Source organism: Homalodisca vitripennis, chromosome 1 (assembly GCF_021130785.1).
Source record: "Homalodisca vitripennis isolate AUS2020 chromosome 1, UT_GWSS_2.1, whole genome shotgun sequence".
NCBI lineage: Eukaryota > Metazoa > Arthropoda > Insecta > Hemiptera > Cicadellidae > Homalodisca > Homalodisca vitripennis.
Window position 1 is genome coordinate 158,400,948 of NC_060207.1, and position 25,074 is coordinate 158,426,021.

The 25,074-nt window shown below is 33.0% G+C and overlaps 1 protein-coding gene across 2 annotated transcripts; it reads right to left on the bottom strand.

The window, feature by feature from the left end:
- Positions 1 to 211: 211 nt before the first annotated feature.
- LOC124374918 (phenoloxidase-activating factor 2-like) lies at positions 212 to 14,983 on the bottom strand. 2 transcript variants are annotated; one of them, XM_046833056.1, is made up of 7 exons: positions 14,798 to 14,983; positions 13,360 to 13,535; positions 12,233 to 12,386; positions 10,296 to 10,610; positions 9,175 to 9,440; positions 5,081 to 5,244; positions 212 to 1,252 (listed from the first exon to the last, which is right to left on the bottom strand). In XM_046833056.1, the coding sequence occupies exons 2-7, from the start codon at positions 13,508 to 13,510 to the stop codon at positions 1,067 to 1,069; spliced, it is 1,236 nt and encodes a 411-aa protein (XP_046689012.1). In that variant the 5' UTR covers positions 13,511 to 13,535; positions 14,798 to 14,983; the 3' UTR covers positions 212 to 1,066. The 2 variants fall into 2 exon arrangements, with proteins under 2 accessions (XP_046689012.1, XP_046689015.1); XM_046833059.1 differs by lacking the exon at positions 14,798 to 14,983 and adding an exon at positions 14,639 to 14,759.
- Positions 14,984 to 25,074: the final 10,091 nt, after the last annotated feature.

Here is a 25,074-nt window from a genome sequence, read left to right on the forward strand (position 1 = left end):
AATAGTGAAACACAACATGTTAAGGAACAGCAACAAGAAAATAGAAATATAAACACATTTGGAAGTTTTGCAGCACAAATAAATAAATATCACTCTAAATAAATACACTTCTTCATTTTGGAAACATTTAAACCTTATTTAATACCAATTTATGTTACTATTATAACATTCCTGTTGATATTGTAGGCAGGGGAATATAATGACAACTATGTTTTGAATTCATAATTTATTTTACAATATAGAATTAGAGAATGAGAATTTTGTTCTAACGTACAACAGAAAAAGCTTTATTGTGGTACATTTACAAGTCATAGTTCAACCGGTAAAATTTAAGCACACATTTTAAACATTATTTTATAGTTGTATTAGGTATGATATCTCCAAATCTAAGGTTACATCTTGATAATGTAACTTAACATCTTGAAATTTAAATAAAATTATAACAATGATCTTAACATATTGAAAACTGTAATAATCCAGTTAAAATCAAAAAAGGAAAAAATCCCTCTAGTAAGTAAAACAATAAAGTAAGTTTTTTAGTAGAAGAAAAATATATATATATACAGTACATAAATACCAATAATTTATTCAGATAAAATAATAAAGGCAGTATAGAATACATTTTGGTTTACTTTTCCAAAAAAAGGACTGGACCAAAACTATGCATGCTTCATAACTACTACAAACATGGAACGTCTATAGTTAAACCAAATAGAAATGTTAACATTTTGTAATTAATGTAATTTTAAATATTCTCTTAATTTAAATATGGTAAATGTAAATTAGGCCTAACTAATGAAAATACAACTCAATGATATATTAAGTTTAGGGCTGTACAATGTGAACTGCTCAATAAATATAGTATTGTTACTATCAAACAAACATTCATAAAGCTTTAAATATTTCAAACAAACTGTTCTTTGCAAGTTTTTGATAGTTTTGATGTACAAATATATAAGAATATGATGCCTAACTCTTAGTATTACTGACTTATTATAAGATTTTCACATTTTCAGTTCAGTGACATAAAAGAAAGTTTCCCAGATGAAACCATGTCAACAAGTCTCTAGAAGTCAAGGAAGATGTCTCGAGCCCGCAGCTTGTTGTCAATCCAGTCAATGAAGTAAGGAACGTTAACATAGACACCTGGAGTATCTGTGCCACAGCCAATGCCCCAAGCTACGATGCCAGCCTGCACGTACACGTTGGGGTTGTTTCTGCTGGGACACACCAGAGGACTGCCACCATCACCCTGAGGGAGAAAACATTCAAGATCAAATATACTCAAATATAAATCTTTAATTTACTCATGAGTCAGTTATATCATAATATTCAAATTTTTTTTAAATATGAACAAACAAGTCATTTTTTGGTGGTGAACTTCTGACATCTCAGGTTATCCATAACCTGTAAGTAAATAAGGAACAAGTCAATAATAATAAAAATATAGAATTGATGATGTTTTTCTAGGTTTCCCTCAAAGGGTAGCCAACAGCAACAGTCAAGCCCCATGGCGTGATAAAATTTTATTCTAGCAATCAGTTTTATGTTCAAACTTCTTTAATTTATAATAAATATTATTTCTGATGGGCCATTCATATGTAAAATATAAGCATTTTGAAGTTCTTATATGCTAAATTCTAATTTTTTAAATAAACAACTTTGGCTATAAAAACCTAATGATTTGTCTTTCAGCATCTCTTTCATTGAATACTCTATTCTAATTTTCATGTTGCAATGTCTTTCGATACATTTCTTACTAAAAATTATCAGTTTTATTTTTCAATTTCAGCATACTTGCTTCTAAGAAACTGTTAAAATAAAAGGCTAATTTGTTATGTGAAAGATTAACAAAATGTTGTCTAGGATACACAGTGCCTCCCTCCCCTGTAGGTTTCAGGTTGGTGCCTGTAATAGTTTGTCTCAAATTGTAGCGCAAAAGAATGTCTAATATGGCAATAGAGTTTTTGTTATCACTAGTATGATAACATTAAAATCACCAAAAAACCAAATGTATTTATTTTTTGTCGATTTATATTTTTGTGTATGTTCATTAATTTCTACAATTTTTTTTTTTTTTGTTCTCTTAGGACAAGAAGCTTATAAATTGCACTTAGTCCTGTAAGAACCTTAGAGCTGCTTCCGGAGTGATAGGATATTCAGGATGGGTAAGGTTAGAGAGTAGGGGCCGCCTCCTATCGAGATCCATGAGGAAGAATTAGGGCACTACATCTCAAAGTCATCCCGGAAGAAGGGGAGGCCAGCTCTGAACCAGCCTCTTCAGTCAAAGTAGGCAGGGGGTGGCACACCCTTGTTGAGGTTAACAAGAACCTCTGAGGTAAGGGAGCAAACCCCACCAACTCCAACAGTCTTCTTCCACAGTAGACTAGACCTATCGAATTGCCCATGAACCCCAGAATCTCAACATTTGCGGTTAGTGATGTGCCGCTACTGGACATCCATAAGGTTGCCCAGGTTGAAGTGGCACATCGGTTTTTGCTGTGCCCAGTAGTGGGTTCAACTGGTAGGTATAAACCAGCCAGAAGTGATCCCTGCTGGGTGTAATTTTTACAATAGTTAATAACTGATTTGCTATAACGTGTTTTCTGTCGCACTTAAAACACGATAAGTAATTATTAATCGTGCTTTTGTAAATAATATTTAACTTAAAGTTCATATTTTGTTCTATATTTGTTCATCGCGAGCATCTGCTGCGTTTATAAGCAATGCACATTAACTGCTCAGCCGCAGTAAAAAAACACACAATTACTAATTTCATGTCTCAAAATTTGTGTATTTGTATACACAGTAAATATATCCTGTATAAAAATATATATCCATTTATATACCCAGCTTGGCTGGGAGGTACGGAAAATTTGTAGTGGTAGCCCCCTCCCCCTGTTAGGTTATTCTAGATACGCCTATGTATGTGATAGACACAAAACAGTGCTAACAATATACACTAATCTTACACGTGTAACTATCAAATTGTTTTATTCCTAATAGGTTAAAATAAAATTTGAAGTATGAAACTTTTTGATATATTTTAGCAAGTCTTTAATAAAATACTCACTGCATCATTTCAGAAAGATATGTTTCTAGTGGTGTGATAGTCTTGGAAGTAAAGATAATTTTTGATGGTTCATCCAAAGATGTAAACCATAAAAAATTGTCACAAACATTTTCACTTTGGATACCTAATACAGTTTTTATATAATGTTGGAATTACTTTCTTAATTCCATAAACATGTTACTAAACAAAACAAGGTATGTTAACTTATGAAAAATGTGGGGCAAATAAACAACTAAAATAATTAATGATTGATATTCGAATAGTTCATGTACCATAGTTTTCTGTGAAAGTTAATTATCAAAGTTAAAACATAAAATTCATAATAATAACAAATTGTTAGCATCTAATCACAATAATATGAATTGCCACTACATTATGTAATACTTAATTTCATTACTTTAGATCTTAAAGTTAAAGATGTAATACTAGTGAGGTAAGGTCAAGTCAATTAAATAATTTAAGAGCAATATAAAAAAAACTTAATTTTAAAAGTTAGCAAGCCTGAATTGAGATATTAATTCCCTTTGTTTGTTGTTGAGCTAAGCAGTTTGGTTACCTCTTTTGGTTACCAACCTCAAATGGTTCTGAGTGCTCTCTTCTGAAGTGCAAACATCCTGAAATTGTCTTGACGGCGACAAAAGATCTGGAGTAGTAATCCATAGCTTTGCTACAACTCAAACAAGCCAAAGTATGCAAGCCTAAGAATGTTCGAAGACCGTCAAATTATGAATCTTAATCAGTTTGTTTACATGAAAATTCTTCAAAGGTTTAGATATAAATTCAAACACAATCCAAGAAATTTTCATTTGTCTTGAAAAATAGTGTGGTATTATAATAGTCTTTAGATCAGCAAGTTGGAATTTAATAGTTGAAATTTAATTTAAATTAAATTAAGAACTGAATCAATCTAGCATGACTGCCTTACATGATACCTGTCTAACTTATTCATCAGAATAGTTCCTCTTATGATGTGGCTAACAACATATAGTGCTTTGGAGAGATCATAGAAAATCCCCAGTAAATAATGACTACTTTCAAAGGAACTTATAATTTTTTTGACTGAGTGTGAAATAGATGACATTGTACTCTAGTCAACCCTAAAACAAAATTGATTTTAAGAAATAAGATTATTGGTGTCCAAAAACTTTGGATTTCTGTTGGATAGCCTACAAATTGTTTCTGTAATTTTCAAATCAGTTGGAAAAGTTTCTTGAAAATTGAATTTGAATTGATTATATCAAATTTAGGGACAAGACAGCCACAGACTGGAGAGAGGCTGTTGATTGTGTAGAAAAATAATTACATTAGGTTTTACAATATCACCATTTTACAATTAGATATATTATTTTAAAATTAGTGATAAATGTTATTGTATTTCTAATAAGAGGGTAGGCAACGGTTGGTTAAAGCGTCATCTTTGAGCACATAAGAAATAGGTGAAATTTCAGGATGACTTACGCGTCTTGTTAAGGCCAAGAATGCACATATCAAAACCCAACTAGAACCTCAAAGGCCATTTTCAGTCCAAATTCTTATTATATTGGTATAATATTGCAATAAGGAAATGGTTGACCACAACGAAATATTGTAAAAAATTAGGAAACTTAATTTCATATTACGCTATTTTAAAATTGTTGAAACTCATTCAAGATGTTATTAAAAACCTTAACATTCGATTTTAGAACCTATAGTTATTAGTAGACAAAATAAAACTGGTGTCCAAATTCATTTGGAAGCTGCATATTAAACTTGCATGGAGTTAATTCATTATTCAGGTATTACCAACTCTCTTGAATTGAGAGACTGAGATTCTACGACATTGTTGTTTTAATAGGTCAAAACAAAAACATTTGTTTACTTGGGTATGGGCCACCTTCCATGAATAACGTAAAACAATACTCATTAAAATGCCTGGAGTTTATGATGTAAACTAAATAAATATTCATCTTTATCTATGATAGTACTCTTTATATTAATAATTATTTACTTCAGCAATATACTACTAACGTTACACGTGTCTTTGCCAGGCTTGCCACCTGCACAAATGAAGCTTTCGTGCAGCTTGAAGCGCTGTCCCAGTCGAGTAGTGTGCAGAAGCTTCAAACAAGAATCTTTTGGAACAATTGGAAGACCTTCAACTCTTTTGAGAATTGCTTGAGGTTTCTTTATTTCTGAAAAATATTAATTGTTCTAATCAAGCTAATAACAATAGAACAAAATTACATAACATTAACAAAGTAGTAGATTTAAAACGATAATTGGCTGGGCTAAGATAAACTAGTAAAACGGATCGGTCTGAACACATCATTGTCCTTAAATTTGTCCCTACAGTATCTCAAGAACTTGCTTGAGATTTTCTGTTTCCTGCAAAATCATGTTAATTTTAAACCGTTAAATCCATCAACAACATTACAAAACTAGTCATTGTAATGTATTTAATAGAGTAATTTAAAACTGGTTTTTTTTCTTAAGATCTATAGAGGATATAAAATCTATACCTAAGTAATAAATCGATCGTCAGATGCACTAGTTTTAGTGGAGGTAGAAGAAATGGGAAAGTATCAAAAGAATTGATACCTTGTATTAAGCTGACCAGAGCATAAATATGCTGCTCTCTGTTAAAAACTTAAATTCCATTAAAACTGGCTTCAAGCGAAAATACCCGAACAATATACAGTCAGTTACATAAACAAGGTAGGGGTACGCCAGACTACGTGCCACGTAACGGGCTTCCTTAAAAATGCATATAAAAGTTCAAGTCTATAGCTCATTTAATTCTTAAGATATAATGTGGACGGACAGTCAGACAGAAAACCAGCTTTACAGCCTCCAGTTAGAAACAAAATTTTACCTGGCCAACCGAGTAATAGATGGGCTTCAATGACGCTCATCCAAATTCAAAGATTGCATTATGGATATGCATTATCGTAGAACTCATTCTTGTCCACGTAAAAAAGTCTACAGGTTCTCGAAATATCCTGTGAATTAGGTTATGATAACGCTCAGCCAAATCCCATAGAGGGATATCCCCAACATCAAACATGATTCTTAGTTAATTTCGTTCTTAAGATATCCACCGGAAAATAGCCACAAAGACAGGCAGACAGACAGAACAGGAATGTTGCTGGAACCTTCATTGATAGCTAAACAAAATATATTAGAATCTTTGTAGGATTCAATTCATTCTTGAGATATTAAGTATATAGAGAATATTAAGATATTACGAATAGAATTGTGCGTAGTGTATAGACCGCCGGGTGCCTCTGTTTGGTAGTACAATCAGCTGGTAAATGAACCAACACGGATGACGAGACACTATGTTAGACCACATTATAGTGGAAAAGTCGGCTGAGCTCAAGAGGAATGACGTCATCTATAAATCAAATATTCATGACCACAGATAAATACAGATTTTTGATCATAAACTTGTATATTTCGTACTGAAGTGTGAGGAGGAAAAACTAAGCCGAAATACAGAGCAGACGTAACGTGGCATAACGTTTGTGGAATTTAAAATGTAAATGACAGAACCAGCCACTAGTTTAAATATAAAAAGAGTATATTATGAACAAGTACCTATTATATAAAGTAACCGGAAGGAAAGCGTCCTGGAAGAACCCAAAGATACAGAACTGGAGTAGGATATAAAATAGATTACGTAACAAATATTGGAAAGCATGGATGGAAAAAAGTTCGGATTTTGATAACCATACAGATCAGCGAGGAATTAACTGATTGAATTGGTATGGAAAGCAAAACAAGAATACTTTCATATAAACTGTCGTAAAAAACTGAAATGGGTCGATTAACGGATTTAGTTTTCCTACTGTCACTGAAAAAGAAGTTATAGGCAGTGACGGCATATCGATTCAAATGATAAGTTCTTGAGCCCTTTGCAATCGAAGACGCATCTTATAAGCGAGTCTCTAAAAATTAAGTCCACCTAAAAACTTAAAACTTCAATATAATACAGCCACTCCTAAAAATAATTCACCAACTGCTCTTGAGTACTTTAGACATTTTTCCATCCTGCCAGCTATATCAAGATTTTGGAAAAAATATTTGTGCGACAGATGATGAATATTGTAAAAGTGCATTACTGTGGATTTAATGATCAAGTGGTCGACTGGTCGAAGCCTTGAATGACAGATATATATATATATACATTTATAACTAAAAATAAATCTATTCATTTACATTACATATGGAATGAATCTTAGCTTAAAAAACAAGCATCAATAATTAATGAAACTTTATACATATTTACAATACTATAACGAGAAACACATGCATTCATTGGAATTCCATTCAATTGCCCTAAGTACTACACTCCAAAGCCGCCAACCGCTATATTCCCTGAGCCCCAGCATCAAGGTCCTGACCTCCGCCCCAAAAAGCGAGCGCGCTTATCGATGGCTCTGATGTTCACAGGTAAAGCATTCCACAATTGACAGGCAGAAACTGTAAACGATTTACTAAAGGTAGTTGTTCGATGAATTGGGATGGATAATAAGGATGTACCTGTCCTTGTACTTCGTTCACTTATTTCAGACATAAATTAAAAGTTGTTTGAAAGATAACTGGGACAATATGTATTTAAAATGGCGTGCAACAGAATGAGTGAGTGATAGTCTTGAAGATCTTGTAATATACGTTAAAGACGTTAAGATTTGACGTATTTATTAATATATTTATTGTTATTTATTTCTTCCCTCATATACTTTAGTTAAATATATTTTAGATTAAGGGTTGTTGTTATAATTTATTTACTTGTATAATTTTTAATACGTGACAAGAATTCCTCTAAAAAATCAAGGTATCTTAGAAACACTTGAATGAATAAAAACATTTTTATTTATTTATTATTTATTACACTGAGTTATAGGCTCTCTAACACTCAGCTAAATCTCATGGAGGAACTTGCATCATCTTTTATCTTGTCCATACTGCTGTGCAAATAAACTGATATAATGCAGTATTGAATGACCTTATAAAACGTAACGTAAGTCTTACCGATAAATCAAACAACATAACCTCATTACATGTGTTAATGCCACCCATGTGATGGCAACATAGAAATGTCGGTTTTTGTACTAAGTTTGTTTACTAATTTATTTATTCTGCAATTTTCTCTTTGACATCATTGTTTACAATAAGATATTTGTAAAAATGTTTGCTAACGATTAATCAAATCCGATGGAGTGACATGCACTCTCATCAATTCGATGTTGCCATAAACATGAAGATTGACGCAAAATTTAAAGTCAGATTGTTCGAGAGACATCGTGCAACAAACATACAGACAAAAATAAAGAAACATGAAAAGAAACATTTCTGATAACATCATTAGGAATTGTATGCATTTAAAGAAGGAAACGTTTTGCATTATTTAATAAGGCTGCAGGATATATAATTGTTAGGGTTAGCTTAACTATTTATGACTTTAAGCAGATACTTTTCAAATGAAGTATACCGTAGTTAAGAAAAATTACACGTTTTTAATAAAAGGATTAATTTAAGGAACTGGATTTGTAAATAAAAACGTGTAATTTCATCGAGTTATATTACAAATGCACTGTAAACACTGTATACCCTTACTGTCAACAACTTTTCGTTGAGCTAATTATAGAATGTCCCTCATGGATTGATAATTTTTCAATTTTTATTAGCTATTAGATAATTTATTGTGCCATTGATATCTTGAACACCGTTAGAGATACAACAAAATAATTTGTGAGTAAATGTTATATGAATACCAAAACACCTTAGACTTTTTCTCTCTAGGCTCATAATTAACGCAATTGTGCATTTAGAACATTTTAACAGCCACCACGTTGGAATGAATTGAGTAAGAAACTGGCAAACAGACTTGGTCGAGATATTTATAAAATAATTTTTGTACCGTTTCAAAAATATATATAAACTTATAACTATGGAGGTGGTTTTTAGATCTTAGGGTCCTGTTCGTTGAAGTTAAATAGAAAATTTTTTTAAGTACTAATAATGAATACAATTGCAAAAGGCTAATATGTATACCAAGATTTAAACCCATTATATTTAACAAAATCATGCGACGCCAAAGCAACAACTGTATAACTTACTCAGAGTATTTGACCCCCATCCACTGGCAACACAGTTTCTACCGTCCATGTTCTCGTTGGGCTCAGGGAGACAGATAAGACCAACATTCTCAGCAGACATGTCCACCGGCCTCTCCAGTATCAGTAGGGCTGGGTCGTTGGCTAGAGATCCATTGCGGAATTGTTCATGAATAATCACTTCTCGCACCTTCAAATCTTGTGTGGGATACAACTCATTCTTGTTCTGAGTATCCCATTCCCCCATTCGCACCACCAGGTTGTCCTTCCTATAAAGCACAGATAATATCGGAAAGTTGCAATCATGCCAAAAGTGTAGTTCCTAGCAGTGGCGAGTGACCAGAATAAGGTGATAAGCTTTTATTTTTCTCTATTTTTAATGCTATCAAGTTATTTTTAATTATGATATCAATTGAATATGAAAATTTGTAAAGTACAACAAATAAAACATTAAAACGTTAATCAGAACAAGTTTTATTTTTACATTAAAACATAAAATTATAAATTAGAATTACCACTAATTGCAAATGTTTAATTGTGCTAAATATAATAAATTGTTACATGACTAGTTTTTACTCGTATTTACCAAGAAAGTGCCCGCTTGTAAAGAATATAAACAATAAATAATAAAATATTCCTTGATGCAAAGCGCAGAAAATAATTGAAAACACAATCGAATACTTCTTTTGGAAATAACACATATTTTCTATTAGAATCTTATACGGTTTTATTTCTTGTTCAAATAATTTCAATAACACCCTACATACCTTCAGACACTTACAAGATATGGTCTGTACATTACTACTGTAGTTGAGTTGTGTAGTCGGTGAGAATAAAATTAGCCATCATTGTATTACAATAACGTAATCGGCTTCAACTATACTATAAACTGAATTTTTAGCTGTCTTCCAATGTAACCCTGGCATTTTATTTGATTTCTGCAAGTTCAAAACAGGCTTTGTTCAAAAAATGTATGTAAATTACATGTGAAGTTATACATACTGGAACAACGTGTACTGCTTTAGAGCTGTTTTGTAACACTGTTGTTGACATTGGAATCAGATCTAAGGTCTCTTAATTATAACCAAAACTCAAGTGTACATACTAAGTCTTATAGGACATACCCCTGTAGAAGGTGGGCCCCAGTGAGGACTACTCGAGGATGTATCAGTGAACCGCCGCACACATACATGCTCTGGAAACTGTCCTCTGCGGCAAGAGTGTGAGGCTGCAGAACAGCTGCCATCCAGGGGAATTCGCCGTACGAGCTGGCTTCATCGTTTCCCTCAAGTCCAAATCCTATTCCAAAGGTTCGGGTACCACATTTATTCTTGTTCTTTACTGGCTGTGAGGTTGTCACTGAGAGGTTATCCTCAGTCAATATATCTTGTACTTCACAGCACTTCTCCAGAGGGCTCTTACATTTTGACTCTTCAACACTGAAATAGTCACTTAGTGAATGTTTGAACGAAACACGTGCACATCCTAAAAGATATACAACCATACACATACACCCATTCATATATGTAATATAAAGAATTAAATATTGTAATAATAGCATTTCCATTCTAATGAAAGTAAACTTAATAATATTGTTCAAATAGTTAAAACCCACACGTATAGTTAAGACCCTAAGTTATACTTTCTATTAAGGGCATAATAAAAATTAACAACTTTTTTTATTGAGTTATATGTAGTTTTCCTCAGTCCAGAACAAGCTGCACTGCCGGCTATCTTAGTTTTAGCACTAGTGGAACAATGTTAAATTTCATATGCTTTCAGGCTGTACGTTTTAGTCGTAGACTCATAGGGAATACATAATTTCAATTTTTTTTAAAATGATTAATACATATAAAACGCGTTTTAAATTCTCGATGTTTTTGTTGGCTATTCAGCAATATAATACAAAACCTTCTTGTATCTCATAATTAAAATATTTAAAAAGTATAAGTTTTTGAGACGTAAAATAAAACATGTTGGGATGCATTTAATCATATATTTAAAATGAGACATTTCTGTGGGGTCCTATGGCAAGAATTAAGTGCGTGGAGTGTTTTGAAGTTTAACATTGCCCTTATAGTTCATAAATTTTGTTTTTTCACCCAAAGTGACGTTTTCAACATCTGAAATAGCGAAACAACTAACTCTTTATTACTCATTTATGTGGTTAAATCTTGTGTACAGCTATATTTTACTGTCTATACCAGGGAAATTCTAGTTTTTTAAATGTAGTTTAAAATATTTTACTGGAAATGAGACCTCTTTACTCATACTGCTGAGATAATGTACAATAGACAACAGAGTTCTTAATAACAATTATTCATTACAGTGTAGTTTATTTAATATTTTAGTATTCACTGGAGGTTTTGAGTATTTTCCATTTCACTACGAGAAAAATGCTAAACAATGTCTATGGTCACAGTAAATGCGCTTTCTTCCACAACAAATTTCCACCTGCCCAGACATCGCTCCGTCTAGTATCCACTTTCCGCATTACTTTCAAGAATGTACCAAGAAAATCCTCAGATGACTCCCTAATGCGATTTATTCCATCCTATTGAGCCAAGTTTGCCAGTCATGGACCGTCTCCCGGATGATAGAGGTCAGCGAGAGTTGGCCAATTGCCATCTCAAGTTTTTCATTTTTCCTCTACTTTCTGCAACCGAAGGTTTTATAGGAGTCGCTAAAAAACTTGGTTGCCCGAAAATGAATACAGAGTTTCCATATTTGCCAATTTTTAACAGGTAACCTCAGAAATTTCCATGGCCGACGAAGAACTAGAACACATAAAAAATAAACCATCCCACACTTCTTTTCACTCAATGTCACAGGTCTTTAACAACATGGCTGCCTAAATACCTCTTTTATCTTGTCGTCATCGCTCTACAAATCCTCCATGATGCTACTCTGGCTTTAGATCGGGATAGCATCCCACTTCCTACACAAACCCGCTTTCTCACTAAAGCAAGCAGAGCAGGGTCGATAAGCATTCGTTAAATCTCAATTAAAACATAATCCATCAAATGCACTTAAATGTTAATTCATATAAGTATATACTTACACACTGTTCACGTATGGTGTGCTCTTGCAGAGATATTGTTTGACACAAGTGCAGCGTTGAACATTCGTGGTGGATTGCTGAGTGTTGGAGTTGAGAGTTGTTGTACTGTTCTGTTTCTTAATATTAGTATTGCCGCTGTTACCATATATCGATTCTGAAACAGTGTGTTTCGAAATTATTAAGATAGGCAAATATTGTAATATTATGACCCACATATGTATGTGGGTAAGGGTAGGTTTGCATTCATACGTTCTATTTGTCTGGCATCACCTTTCGTTGCTTGCAAGCAATAACACATTAGGGCTTTTGTATTGTATACAGAAATACTACGGGGGAGAAGAAGGTAAACAGTAATTACAAATACTTTAAGCAGTAAAACGGCTAAAACTTACTAACCTGTATTTTTACATCAAATGTTGAAACTGCTGAGGCCTGCCCTGCAGCATGTACTAACTATGAAAAAGGTTTGAGTTAGTAAGAATCGTGGTTTTCTATAGAAGTTATTTACTTTCTGAATGTTGATTTCATGTTCAATTTAATTAACCTTCAAAAGCCTTTCAAATGAGGTGTCACTTAATGGGTCTTTACATTTAAAAGTGTTGAGCTACAACCCCCCCCCCCAATCCCATTTTGGAGAAATAGGCAAAATTGTAACAGTGACTAAAAAGTTCACTTCTATGTCCTAGAAAGTTGTTCCGAGTTTCATCCCTCCATCTTTATCCATCAAAAAGTAAACAGAGTGTATGATGGTGTATACCAGAGTCTGAGAGTATACCAGAGTGCATCAGACTTAACTCACACTGTATAAAGTACATTTTGAGTCTAGCCAAAGTTAAGATTGATATCTGATATATGATTGATCGATATCTTAAAACATTCATGAAAGTTACAACTCTGATATATATGTTTTTCTTTGAATCTATGAGGTTAAGGAAGAGAGTGTTCAAACATCGTCCCTCCTTTAAATAGATTCTGGATCCAGTATTTGATTTCGTCCTATATTAAAATAATCATATTCTGTCTTCTCTTTAATCCATAAAGGTTTGTTAAGTACAAATCATTGCTATTTTCTAAGGGTTATGTTGAAAATTTACTTTTTAATTTAAAATATTTGCGACAAGACTTACCTAAGAGAGCGTCAAGGTTACTCTCCGATATTTTAGGGGGCTCTTCAGTACTGGGTCGGCCTATTCTGGATTCAGTATCGTCTTTATCGGCAGGGTAGCCTCGCCCCAGGGTCAACAGGCCTGCAGTGATGACCAGCAGCATCGATCCCATCTGGAGTAGAATAAATTTCACTTTTCTGAAATTGAAAGATTAAGATTATTGCAATGTCCCATGTTTTTTAAATGTAATAAATAAGTGTTTTATATTCTACCAGCAACGTATATTTGATGGCTATAAATGTAATAAGGATAGATGCAGAAGTGAAACTGAATAATGAGGAAGGTGTGTAATCTTACTCGCAAAACTGAACACTTAAAATTCTTCGTACTTTAAATCAGAGATCTTTTTATAGATTACCTGAACTTAGCACATTTATAAACTATGCACTATTGATATTTGTTTGAGGAAAAGCTTTCTATAATATTCAATATTTTATATTAACTCAACGTGGCTATTATATTAACTTCCTTTTTTAGTCCACAATTTATGCAACTTTTGAGTTATTCTTCAATTATAAATATTAAGTGAATTATTATAATACCCACATAAAAGAGCGATGTGGTAAAAATGCTTAATATTATTGTTAGTAAAGATAAAGGAAACTACTGTGTGTGTGTGTGTGTGTGTGTGTGTGTGTGTGTGTGTGTGTGTGTGTGTGTGTGTGTGTGTGTGCTTTTTAGTCCCTAAAAACAATGTAAAAAATTACAACTTTAGTCTTTAAAACAATTAAATTATTTATTTATACAATACTGTAAACTTCCAAATGTATTATGAGGACAAAACGAAAAATGATGTAGCAGGAAATTACATAGTAAAATATTAAACCTAAAATAAGTCTAGGCATTAAGGGGAATTTGATCTTAAATCGGTATCTTAAAACCAATCATAACAGGCCGATTGTCATGTACCAGGATTATAAACATAAAAGTAAGTACAACAAAACTTTACTTACATAATTCAAAATAATAAAATGATACACATTTAATACTCTAGGAAATATTCTAACAATTTCTAAATTCACTTAGAAATAAGTTTAATAAATATTGTTCAACTTCAGAGTTCCAAAGTTTGTAAATGGATACTGAAATACGTAGTATTTTGTTACTCAAGGTCACCTAACTGTTTAATATAATAAGCTCCTGTTAAAAGCTTCCATGATTACAACCACAAACTGAGAAATTGTCATGTAACAACTAAAAATAACAAACAGTTATTTTTTTATTCCAATTTCGATCCTACCTGATTTGTCAAGGTTTGTAAAAATTTCACAAATGACGTTATTTTAATTTTATGAAGATTACATTATACTATATTTACAAAAAGTAACATAAATAAATGTATCAACTTCATGTAAAACAACTACTTCCAAAAGGAATTAGCAAGATTTGATTTGATTACCTTTTCCACTACAGACGAATGTGGTTTTTTCCTCTGCCAACGATCATGTGGATGAACTGCAGCAACCTCTGGAACTCCACAAAAACAGACCGCACACCAAAGTGTAGGTCTGAACCTGTTTTGGATGTACCCGTAAAATCGCTGGGAAGTCCCCACAAGCAAACTAGGCATCCATTTTCGAGGTCAAGATAAGTATGTGATTTATACTGTAATCAAACTCGAATAGTTTTCTCAATAATGGAGGAAAATCACTGTGTTCTCCTTATATTCCTCTCTATCATAACTCTCCATATCCCCACTACCGAACGAAATTTCCCGATACGTTACCAGTTTTGAAAAAAGAACAAGCCTAGGTATGTGTTCCTAGTTATATTTAGAATGGAGGTGTTCGATACAAGTTACATCTTTCGTTATTTTAGTAAATAAATGCTAGTTTTTAACACTATACTAAAACGTAATACTGTATTTATAAGGAAACAAAATTTGTCACCAAATATTTATACAATTTATATAAATTATCGTTGTTTTCTGTTTTGTTATAATTGATTTTAGATACATTTTATTGAAATTAGTTTGTTTAAGACTAGCAATTAAAACAGACAAAGGATTTCCATGCCAGTTTTTCGTATCTTCACCAATTAGAAAACACGAAAAACTGTTTTGGTTTGATAGTGTATGTGATGTGATAATTCATATAATATATATTAAAACCGTTAGCCATTGCATATTAAGGGAAAGAGCCACTATTTACTATATCCACCATTTATTTTTTCATTTCAAAGGTAATACTTTGTTTTATAAATGGAGTATTAAACACAAATGCTTCACTTTTCGAAAGTAAAAATTAACATTTTCTTTTATAAACGTTTAAAATATATTCAATTATATTGTTTTACATAATGCATTATCTTGCATATTTGTTATCTTGTACTGTTGGTCTTGTAGATTCAAAATATATAGACTACTAGCTGTTTCCCGCGGCTTCGCACACTTTTCGTAAGCTTTGCTCGTGTATGAGCACTTCTGGTTCAAGTGAATTATATTTCTAACGCCGATGTTGAGTTTATCTTGTTGCCACGATCAAGAAAATCTGTCAAAAGTGTATGTTTATAGCCATTGTACACGTATATGTACTTTGTTGTAAAGTGGTCTAACACTCAAGCTTTAAGTTCAACCAGAAATGTATTTTAAATACAAATATACATCAAAACTTAGCGCCTTCAAATAGTGTTTGGTTATTTAATATACGCCATTGACTCGTAATTGCAGTGTTTAATGTGCAGGCGCTTTGATAACTTTTATGTTTTGCAGCAAAGCCTGGTGGTGAGTTATATCAGTGGGCATATAGCATATAAACAAACCTTCTACGTGGAAAAATACATATACATACAAATTTTCATAATGATTGGTCAAATAGTTTCTGAGTCTATAAAGGACATATAGGACATATATGAATCGGTCATTTTAAAAACAACACATGTGACATTTTTTTTCAAATTTCACTTTTTTATATTTTCTTGTTCTATTTGAGTAGGGGCACAATTCCGTGCAGAAATGACACATGTGCTATGATGCTTTGCCTGTTAAATTTGGATCAGAATATTTCGTTCCGTGCAGAAACGACACAAGTGTATGCACATATGTTGTTTCTGTACTGAATGACGATTTTCTCTGTCTCTTTTGCCGTTGGCAACACTGTAATCTGCTGTTTCAATCAGCTATGCTTTTACTTGCTCGTTATTATTTATTGTTTCTTATAATATTCCTAACCTAAAAGTTGTTGTGATTGTGAAAGGAATATATTTTGTTATTACCATGTCAAGTGAAAGTGATTGTGAACCGACTATTAAAAGAAGAAAATACAAAAGAAATGAAAGTGAATACAAGAGAAACATTGTTAAAAATGCTAGAGTGAAAGGTGTAGAATGTAGAATACTCATCCCACTCGGGTAAGAAAGTCTATGATAAAGTACAAGAGGATTTTAACTGTAAATGTGCCGAAAAGTGCTAATCTAATATATATATATATATATATATATATATATATATATATATATATAATCTTAGAACAATTATATTTATTTTTTACCCTTTCGATACCATCCCATTTTAACCTCAACCAAAAGCTAGAGTGGCTGACGATCAATTTATTTTTTAGGCAATATGTTTTAATCAATTGCAAGAAAACAAATACAGTACAAATGGGCTCTAGCTCGTCGAACTATACCTTACGTAGCATATGATGTATCATTTACAGCTTCAACATAGAATTTCTGGATAGTGCTTCTGTGATTACTTTTCAAAAAAATAATCAATATACAAATTTGACATACTCAATTTCTAAATTGGTGATACAAGTAACATTGATATCTTTGCTTCTAAAATTTATTTTGACACAAATTGTTAGCACCATGATGTCATTAATAAAGCTAAACCCTAGAACATGTAAACTGTGATACTTGGCCATGCAGCACCTCTTTACTACATTCACTTACAGCAACTTGTGAAACTATCAACAAGAGATTTAGTCCATATATTTTCGTATAGCAACTTACACATATACCACAATAAAAAAACCGATGTAAATTACTCTGTCTACTGCACAATTCTCAAAACCACCATTAAGCAGTAAACGTTTGGCTACAGTATTATGTTATCATAACCTTTCTGATAATATATGATTATTAATGAATCTTTTTCCTTAGATCCAAAGAATATTTTCAAATAACGTGCAAATCTCTTAACTATATTACAGGTATTAAACCAAAGTCAGACTATAGTACAGCATTGATTAAACTTGCTTAAATAACAAACAACATGAGAAATGTCATGTCGGCTACAAAGTAATATGTACATTAATAATTTATGTTCCAATACATTTCCGTTTAGCATCCTTTTATTAAATCTTTCTGTCTTGTTTTTAATAGGCTATCAAGGTAAACAAATTCGGGTTACTACCGGTTTTCACTCCATCATAACAAACTAATCAATAATATCCTTTACATACACTCTTTACCTATGTAAACAGTACAGCATGACATATACACAATCAAATTATTATCTACAAAAAACAAAACTATTCGGCGGACCTCGACTATATTCTGAGGATGGAGATCTCCGAACACGTAGTGACAACAGTTCATGGGTTGTTTCTTTGGTGAGGGGGGGTGTATGATACGAATTGTAATAATTTAATTTTCATATTTAACCAAAAGGGGGCATATAGCAGTGAATTATAGTAAAATGTCTAGATATTCTGATAAATAGTGAGTTTAACTCAAATAAATACTTCAGCTATCAATAGGCCTAGTGTTGTATTGATATTCTGATAAATAGTGAGTTTAACTCAAATAAATACTTCAGCTATCAATAGGCCTAGTGTTGTATTGTGCTAATACAGAGCAAACTTAATAGCCTGGGATGAAATCAATGGCCCTTATGTTTTATATCCGTTTTTATTTTACCCATTACAGTGCAACCTCGTTAAGTTGGACTAGCCGGATATAACGAAAATCCGGATTAAACGGAGAATGTTGAAATGATAAAGACCAACATTTTCAAATAATACAACATTTTTGTACTGTGAAAAATACATAAAATACACATCATGATAAAGTATAATGCAGTAAACACAGTCTAATATTTTTGAAAGAAATTTGTTGATTTGAGTTGCGTCAATTTTGAATGACGTTTCCATGCCATGTGGTCATGCATCCATTTCAACATGAGAAGCTCGGCCGGTGTTGTCTCTTTTTGTTGCTCGAAATAAAACATTGACTCACCCAAATGAGATGCTGCTTCTGCATAGCTTATAACTGCGATATTTCCAGTGTATCTTCATCAGTATCCTCCCTGTTATCGGCATATTTATCGCAGTAAGGTGCAAATACATGGAATTTGGTCATCAGTAAGAGTACCATAGCTTCTGTCGTCGACAGCTTTCAATGTCATTAATGTCAACGTCTGAGCATCCATCGAGGTCTTTGCCAACTGAGCCTCAGGTAGGCTATTCCCCCACCCCCAAGCGTTTTAATGCGGCTGACTAATCGAGTTCTACGAACAGTCTAATGATAAACAACCATCCGTCCCACTCTCGGGAGTCTGGGTTTACGAAAAAAGCTAATTTAAAATTTTCCTGAACTGACCCGGAAATGCCTTTCTGTAAGCAGTCTTTGTACATAGTCAGCAGCGGTTGTGCACAGGTCCTGAACTACTACCTTGATCACTTTCTTCGTGACACCATCGAGGCCAGGTGCCTTATGTGTCAGAGGATGTTCGATAGCCCGGGACAGCTCCGCATCAGTAAAGAAGGGAATCTGCCCAGGGTCGACTGGGATGCACCCGTATCCCCTGACCGGACGGCTTGGAAACAAGGCATCCACAATGATGTCTATGATAAAGGAGCTCATAGTTGGGCCGGCTAACTGCGCACGGATTCTGCACATTGCAACTCGGTAATCCAGTTCCCAAGAGTTATCGTTCATGTACTTCCTTAACTCGTTCCATTTATCGCATTAGCTTCTGATGATTGCTCGTTTCAAAGCTCGTCTCGCTGTACAGAATTCCTCTGCGGCGGCCTCGGGAACTCCGCCGACCGCGAGTAATCAATCTTCCGCCTCAGACTGAGGCTCCTTCTGCGTAGCGGTGCGATTTCCTTGTTCCACCAGCACACTGGAGCTCTACCATGTCGAGTCTTTTTTCGCCAACGAGGAGTCACAGCCCCTTACGGTAAGCTCCATCGTAGAGTTTACGGTGTCCCTCGTCACTTCCAAGACAGCGTTTTTCCCCCTATTTAGGCCAGACTACTCAGATTACCCTCTAAGAAAATACAATTTATTTTATTTGCTTGTTTATGGCATTTGTCAATCTTTCCTTCCAGAATCCAGAAATTTGGTAGAACAAGGAAATCTTGCTTTGATTGATGTCAGACGATATTGAATTTCGCATGGACCAATTAATTTATGTTTCGTATACCCTTTCCTTCATTACAACATTTGATGGAATAAATTCAGTATTCACTATCCATTATTCATTATCGTGTCATAATTTGTATCTAAGGCTAAGGCAATACGGAACTACTTCAAATTCAAATTTTCTTTATTGCAGTAGACAATGTTTTACAATTGTATTGCATGCGTCTAACTTATTCTAATACAAGTTGAGTTTAAAAAAACAATTTTAACAATTTTACATTAATTAAACATTCTTTTACAATCGTCAGCACAAAAATGTTATTAATTTCGGCAACAGAGTTAACAAAGTAATTTTATCATTCACAGCGATTTTTCATGAACTCATTAACGGAATAAAACTCATTCGACACCAAAAGATCTCGTAATCGAGCTTTGAAACGTTTCTTTGTTGCCAATTCTTTGATGCACTCCGGGAATCTGTTGATCACTTTAATGCCAACCTGCGATGGAAGTTGTTCATAAGCCATCGTTCTGTGAGACTGAAATCTCAGGTTGTCCCTTCCCCTCGTATTATATCCATGGACGTCACTACCATGTGTCAAATCGCATTTGTATCTATAATACAGAGCAACCTCCAGGATATAGAGGCAGGGCAAAGTCAGCAATCCCAAACTCCTGAAGGCATCTCTACACGACTCTCTAAATTTTAAATTTGCAATGATTCTGACTGCCTTCTTTTGTAGCCGAAAGGCTCTTTCAAATTTTTATTTTGCGCAGCCACCCCACATTCTTATTCCATAAGAAAAGTGTGGGTATACTAGCCCATAATAGGCCATTTTAATAATTTTTCAGAACAATATTTTGCTACGTTCCGCAGAGCAAAGATACTATTGGCAAGTTTGGAACATAGCCCGTCGATATGATCACTCCCAAGTCAGCCCTCTATCGAGGTGCATTCCTAGAAATGTAGTAGAATCGACTTCCTCTATAAGAGAATCGTTCACTATGACAACTGGTAAATTTTCATTTTCTTGCTGCCGCAAGTTGAAATTAATAAAGTTTGTTTTTTCATTGTTTATTCAAGGTTTTTTCTTCAAAGAATTGAATGCATGAATTAATTTCCATGTAGGTGTCTATTTCCAAGTCATTTTTTGACTTAGATCTTAGACAGAGAGTCGTGTCATCTGCGTATTGAACAAGATGTCCACTTTGAATAGTATTGTTCAAATTGTTAGCGTAAATCAAAAAGAGAACGGGCCCAAGAACGGATCCCTGAGGGACCCCACTGTCCATTCTTATTTTAGTTGAGATTGAGTTTTCAATTTGGACACACTGATTTCTGCCTTCAAGAAAAAACTTAATCCACATGTGTGGCAGCCCCCTAACACCGCAATGTTCAAGCTCAGACAGTAGTGTAGTATGATGGACGCAGTCGAAGGCCTTGGACAGATCCAAGAAGAGACTTCTTCAGGAGTAGTCTTAAAATAACTACATAATTTTACCATCGAAAGATACTATACATACGAGGTACACATTGTTTTCCATAAAATTACTGCCTACAAATTTTAATTTCAAATTTATATAGAAGTTTTGTAAAGTAATATTTTTATTATAACTGAACTAAATTGTTTGCTTCTATACATCAAATTCTATGATTATCTAGTTTAAAAATCATTTTTAAAAATTAGAATTTATTGAAAAATAAATTAAATAAAGACAAATATATTTGGCCACTGAGGTGTTGTCATCCATCGGGTAAATTCCATAACACTCTCCGGCCTATTCAGCATATATTTAACATTCGGGTTCAGAAGATCACAGTGCAACAAAAACAATAAAATTAATACCAAACGGCCAGTAATTACTGTTAAGCATTAGCAACCAATTATTTATATCAGTGGTGTAAAATAATTTGCAGGAAAATAATAATAATTGCTCATAATTCCTAGCTTGTGTAACAAGGTGCCCCATGGATCCTGTGACCATTTGCAGAGTTTGTGTTCTCACTGCAAATATATCGAGCAAATATATCACTGAGCACTCGATCTTGACCTAGATGCTGTGCAGTTCTATCACGATGATATAGACATCTGATCATTTGGCCGACGTTACCTAAAACCCGCCACAGATCGTTGACAATGTCACTACGTGTTCTTTTTAGTCAGGCAGAGGTTACTTAGTTCAAAGATTATGAGGTGTATTGTACTTTAAGTTTAAATAATACGCTATATAAATGCGTTATCAATGCCCAATGCCCAAACTGTTCTGAAACTTTGTATACATATTCAAGTAAATCTGTATGATAAGAAATAATAGTGAAAAATACCAAACACGTTGTTTAAGTGTACTATAATTACTAAGCATCTTTATATATAATAGATTTATGTGGGAAATGAGGAAAATTGCATTGGACATGGTGACCAGTCAGTAGAACAGGACTCTAATTAACTCATACTAGAACCTATAAACATTCGAACTACCCTCCAATACTTCAATTAACTCATCCCCTTTTCAAGTGGGGTGTAGCGTTTTTAAGGCTACATTGGTTGATATTTTTAATTAAAACTTAAATTAAATGAAAATTTTGGGGATAGAAATATTGGGATTTAATTTTAATTAGATTGTGAGAAGTTAGGATAAAAACGAATATGTAATCCTTTGGCAAGTTAGTGCTGGTAATTTTAAATTATTAGGAAGGCGGTTCACTGCCTTGAATTGGTCTTGTCTTGTCTTGTTCTGCAGTTACGTTAGATCTGAGAAGGCTATTGTTCTTGAGTTGGATGCGGCTGGGCTAATGAGAGAACGCCGTGGATGTCCATCAGAAGGGAAGGGAGGGGAACTATAAAACCGCCAGCTCATAATTTTCGCCCTTCTTTCGGTAATTTATCGTGAATTAAGTTGATTACAGTGCGCCGTGTTTCTAAATTTTTTTCCGCGAGGGATTTTGAGGAAAAAATTAAATTAATAGAAACTACAGAGCAATCTGAATAACTGATTCTCGATTAACAATAGAGCACAATAGAATCATACAAGTTTCATTTGGTTCAAACTTGCAAGAAAAGTGAATTAAAATTGAACTTTGTTAATAACTTTAATTGAGATTTGGAAATTTAGTAATTTATTAATATTTAATTGAAACTGTTTTATTGTGAATTATTAATTGGAAATTAATTGAACATTAATTATTGTTTGAGAGAGTTGTATCTGCATTGCAAAGACTTGAAAGTTAAGGTACAACTAGTGGAAAGAGAAGTTTGATTTTTTATTTTGAATTTTGAATGAACTTAGAAGTGAACATTTTTATTTTAGTTATTTCCAAGTGGTATCTGATTTTTATTTGAAAACTTTATTATTTTATTTCAGTAGAGAGCTCTGATTTTTAGTTTTATATATTTGATTAATATTTTGTTTTCTTGTCAAAGGACAATTACTAAACGGTTTATCAATTCTTTGTGGAAAATAGAGTGATGAAAATTCTGAAACATTGAACTTATTAATTTGCAGTTTAAAATAAATCCATTATTTTTATTTATAACTGTGATTTCTATTTTAGACAAACTAAACAAAATTTAATAGTTAACAATTTAGTAATAAATTGTACTGAATATTCACTGGGAGCTTACTAATAAAAAAATATTTTATATCGTCTTGGATGTCTGAATATTAATTTCTATAATCCAAATCGTTATATGGGGGTACCAAATTCACGAAATTCTTGTTGTATTAGTTTAGGACAGTATATATATATATATATATATATATATATATATATATATATATATATATATTATATATATATATATATATATATATATTAACAATACTATTTATTACTTTAAAATCTAGTCATGTTATTGAAACTGTGGCATTGCATTTTGACGCTAATTTAAATAAGATTATTTTGATTACATGCTCGTACGAGGCAATAATAAGAAAATGCACACAATAATTAAAACGTTTGATGAGGAACAGAGGGGAAGGCTACTAACAATTTGCGAACTTTTAACAGAGTTAACAATTTTACTGATTTTACTAAATAAGTTTCTCTTTTATTTTATGTAATTTTAATAAATTACCTCATTGTGCGACATGTACTTCGGACTATCTCATTTGTTTTCGTGAGAAGGAAAGGCGCAGAGTGGTTCTGCGTAATGGACATGAGAAAGTCACAAAAGAAGTATTTGCTAGACGATGGTTTATCAAATGTGGCAAACCAATCAAAAAGTCTATCAAAACATAGAGATGTGATTGATAAGTCACGATTGAAGTAGGACATATTGAAGTATTGGATAAAGAAAGATAATTTTACAAATTACTATTTCTTTTTTAATATCTATTGCAACATGTCATGTAAGCTTTGAAAAACAACAAAATTAAGTATTTTTGTAAATAACTATAATTACTAAATCATTAGAAAAAAACACTATGCAATTCTTAGAACCGTATATACTTCATATTACAATATGTCGTGAAATAATAACATGATTAGGTAATGCAGCCATCTTTTAAATTCCTTGTGTCATAAACTGTAACAAATTTATTTTGTACTACCTCGAGAAATGTACATATTATTTCTCCTATGTAAAATGCAAACATTGGAAAAGTAACAGCATAAACGCTCCTGAATGTGCATTTTATAATACAAGGTCATTCTCGACGTCCTTCTTTTTCATACATTACTGGACACATTATAGTATTAAACAAACCGAATACAATCACGTGACATTTTAACATTTGACATAGTAAGACATGTAGCTATATATTTAGCTATATACTTTTTCATACATTACTGGACTCATTATAGTATTAAACAAACCGAATACAATCACGTGACATTTTAACATTTGACATAGTAAGACATGTAGCTATATACTTTTGTATACAACACCAGCGATGTACGCTGCACGTGGCTCCTACCTGGTATTAAATAAGAAAAAAACATGCACCAACAAAACGGTTAAATCACATGCAACAACCTTCGTCGAAAAGGCATAAAATGTAGGATTGAAAAGACTTCATCATCCATTGCTTACGACATTTAATTTATTAATTGCAATACCTAGGCTTAATTATACGGTTAATATAAATTACATTCTTTGTTAAGTCCGGACATGGAGACGAGGAATTTGCCCTCTTCATTACAGATTATGTATTAAAGTTGAATCGTTTGCAACTGAAAACCGTAAAACGTAGGTTGCAACTTAAAATCACGAACAGATACCCTGGCGCACGTGATACGGTTTAAATTATTCCAAACTCTTAAAAATGAATAACCCAATTTTCCAAGCCAACATAATTACATTGTTCAATTATTTGCAATTTTTGATGTGATAAAAACGAATCTATTTTCAATATAGTACTTTT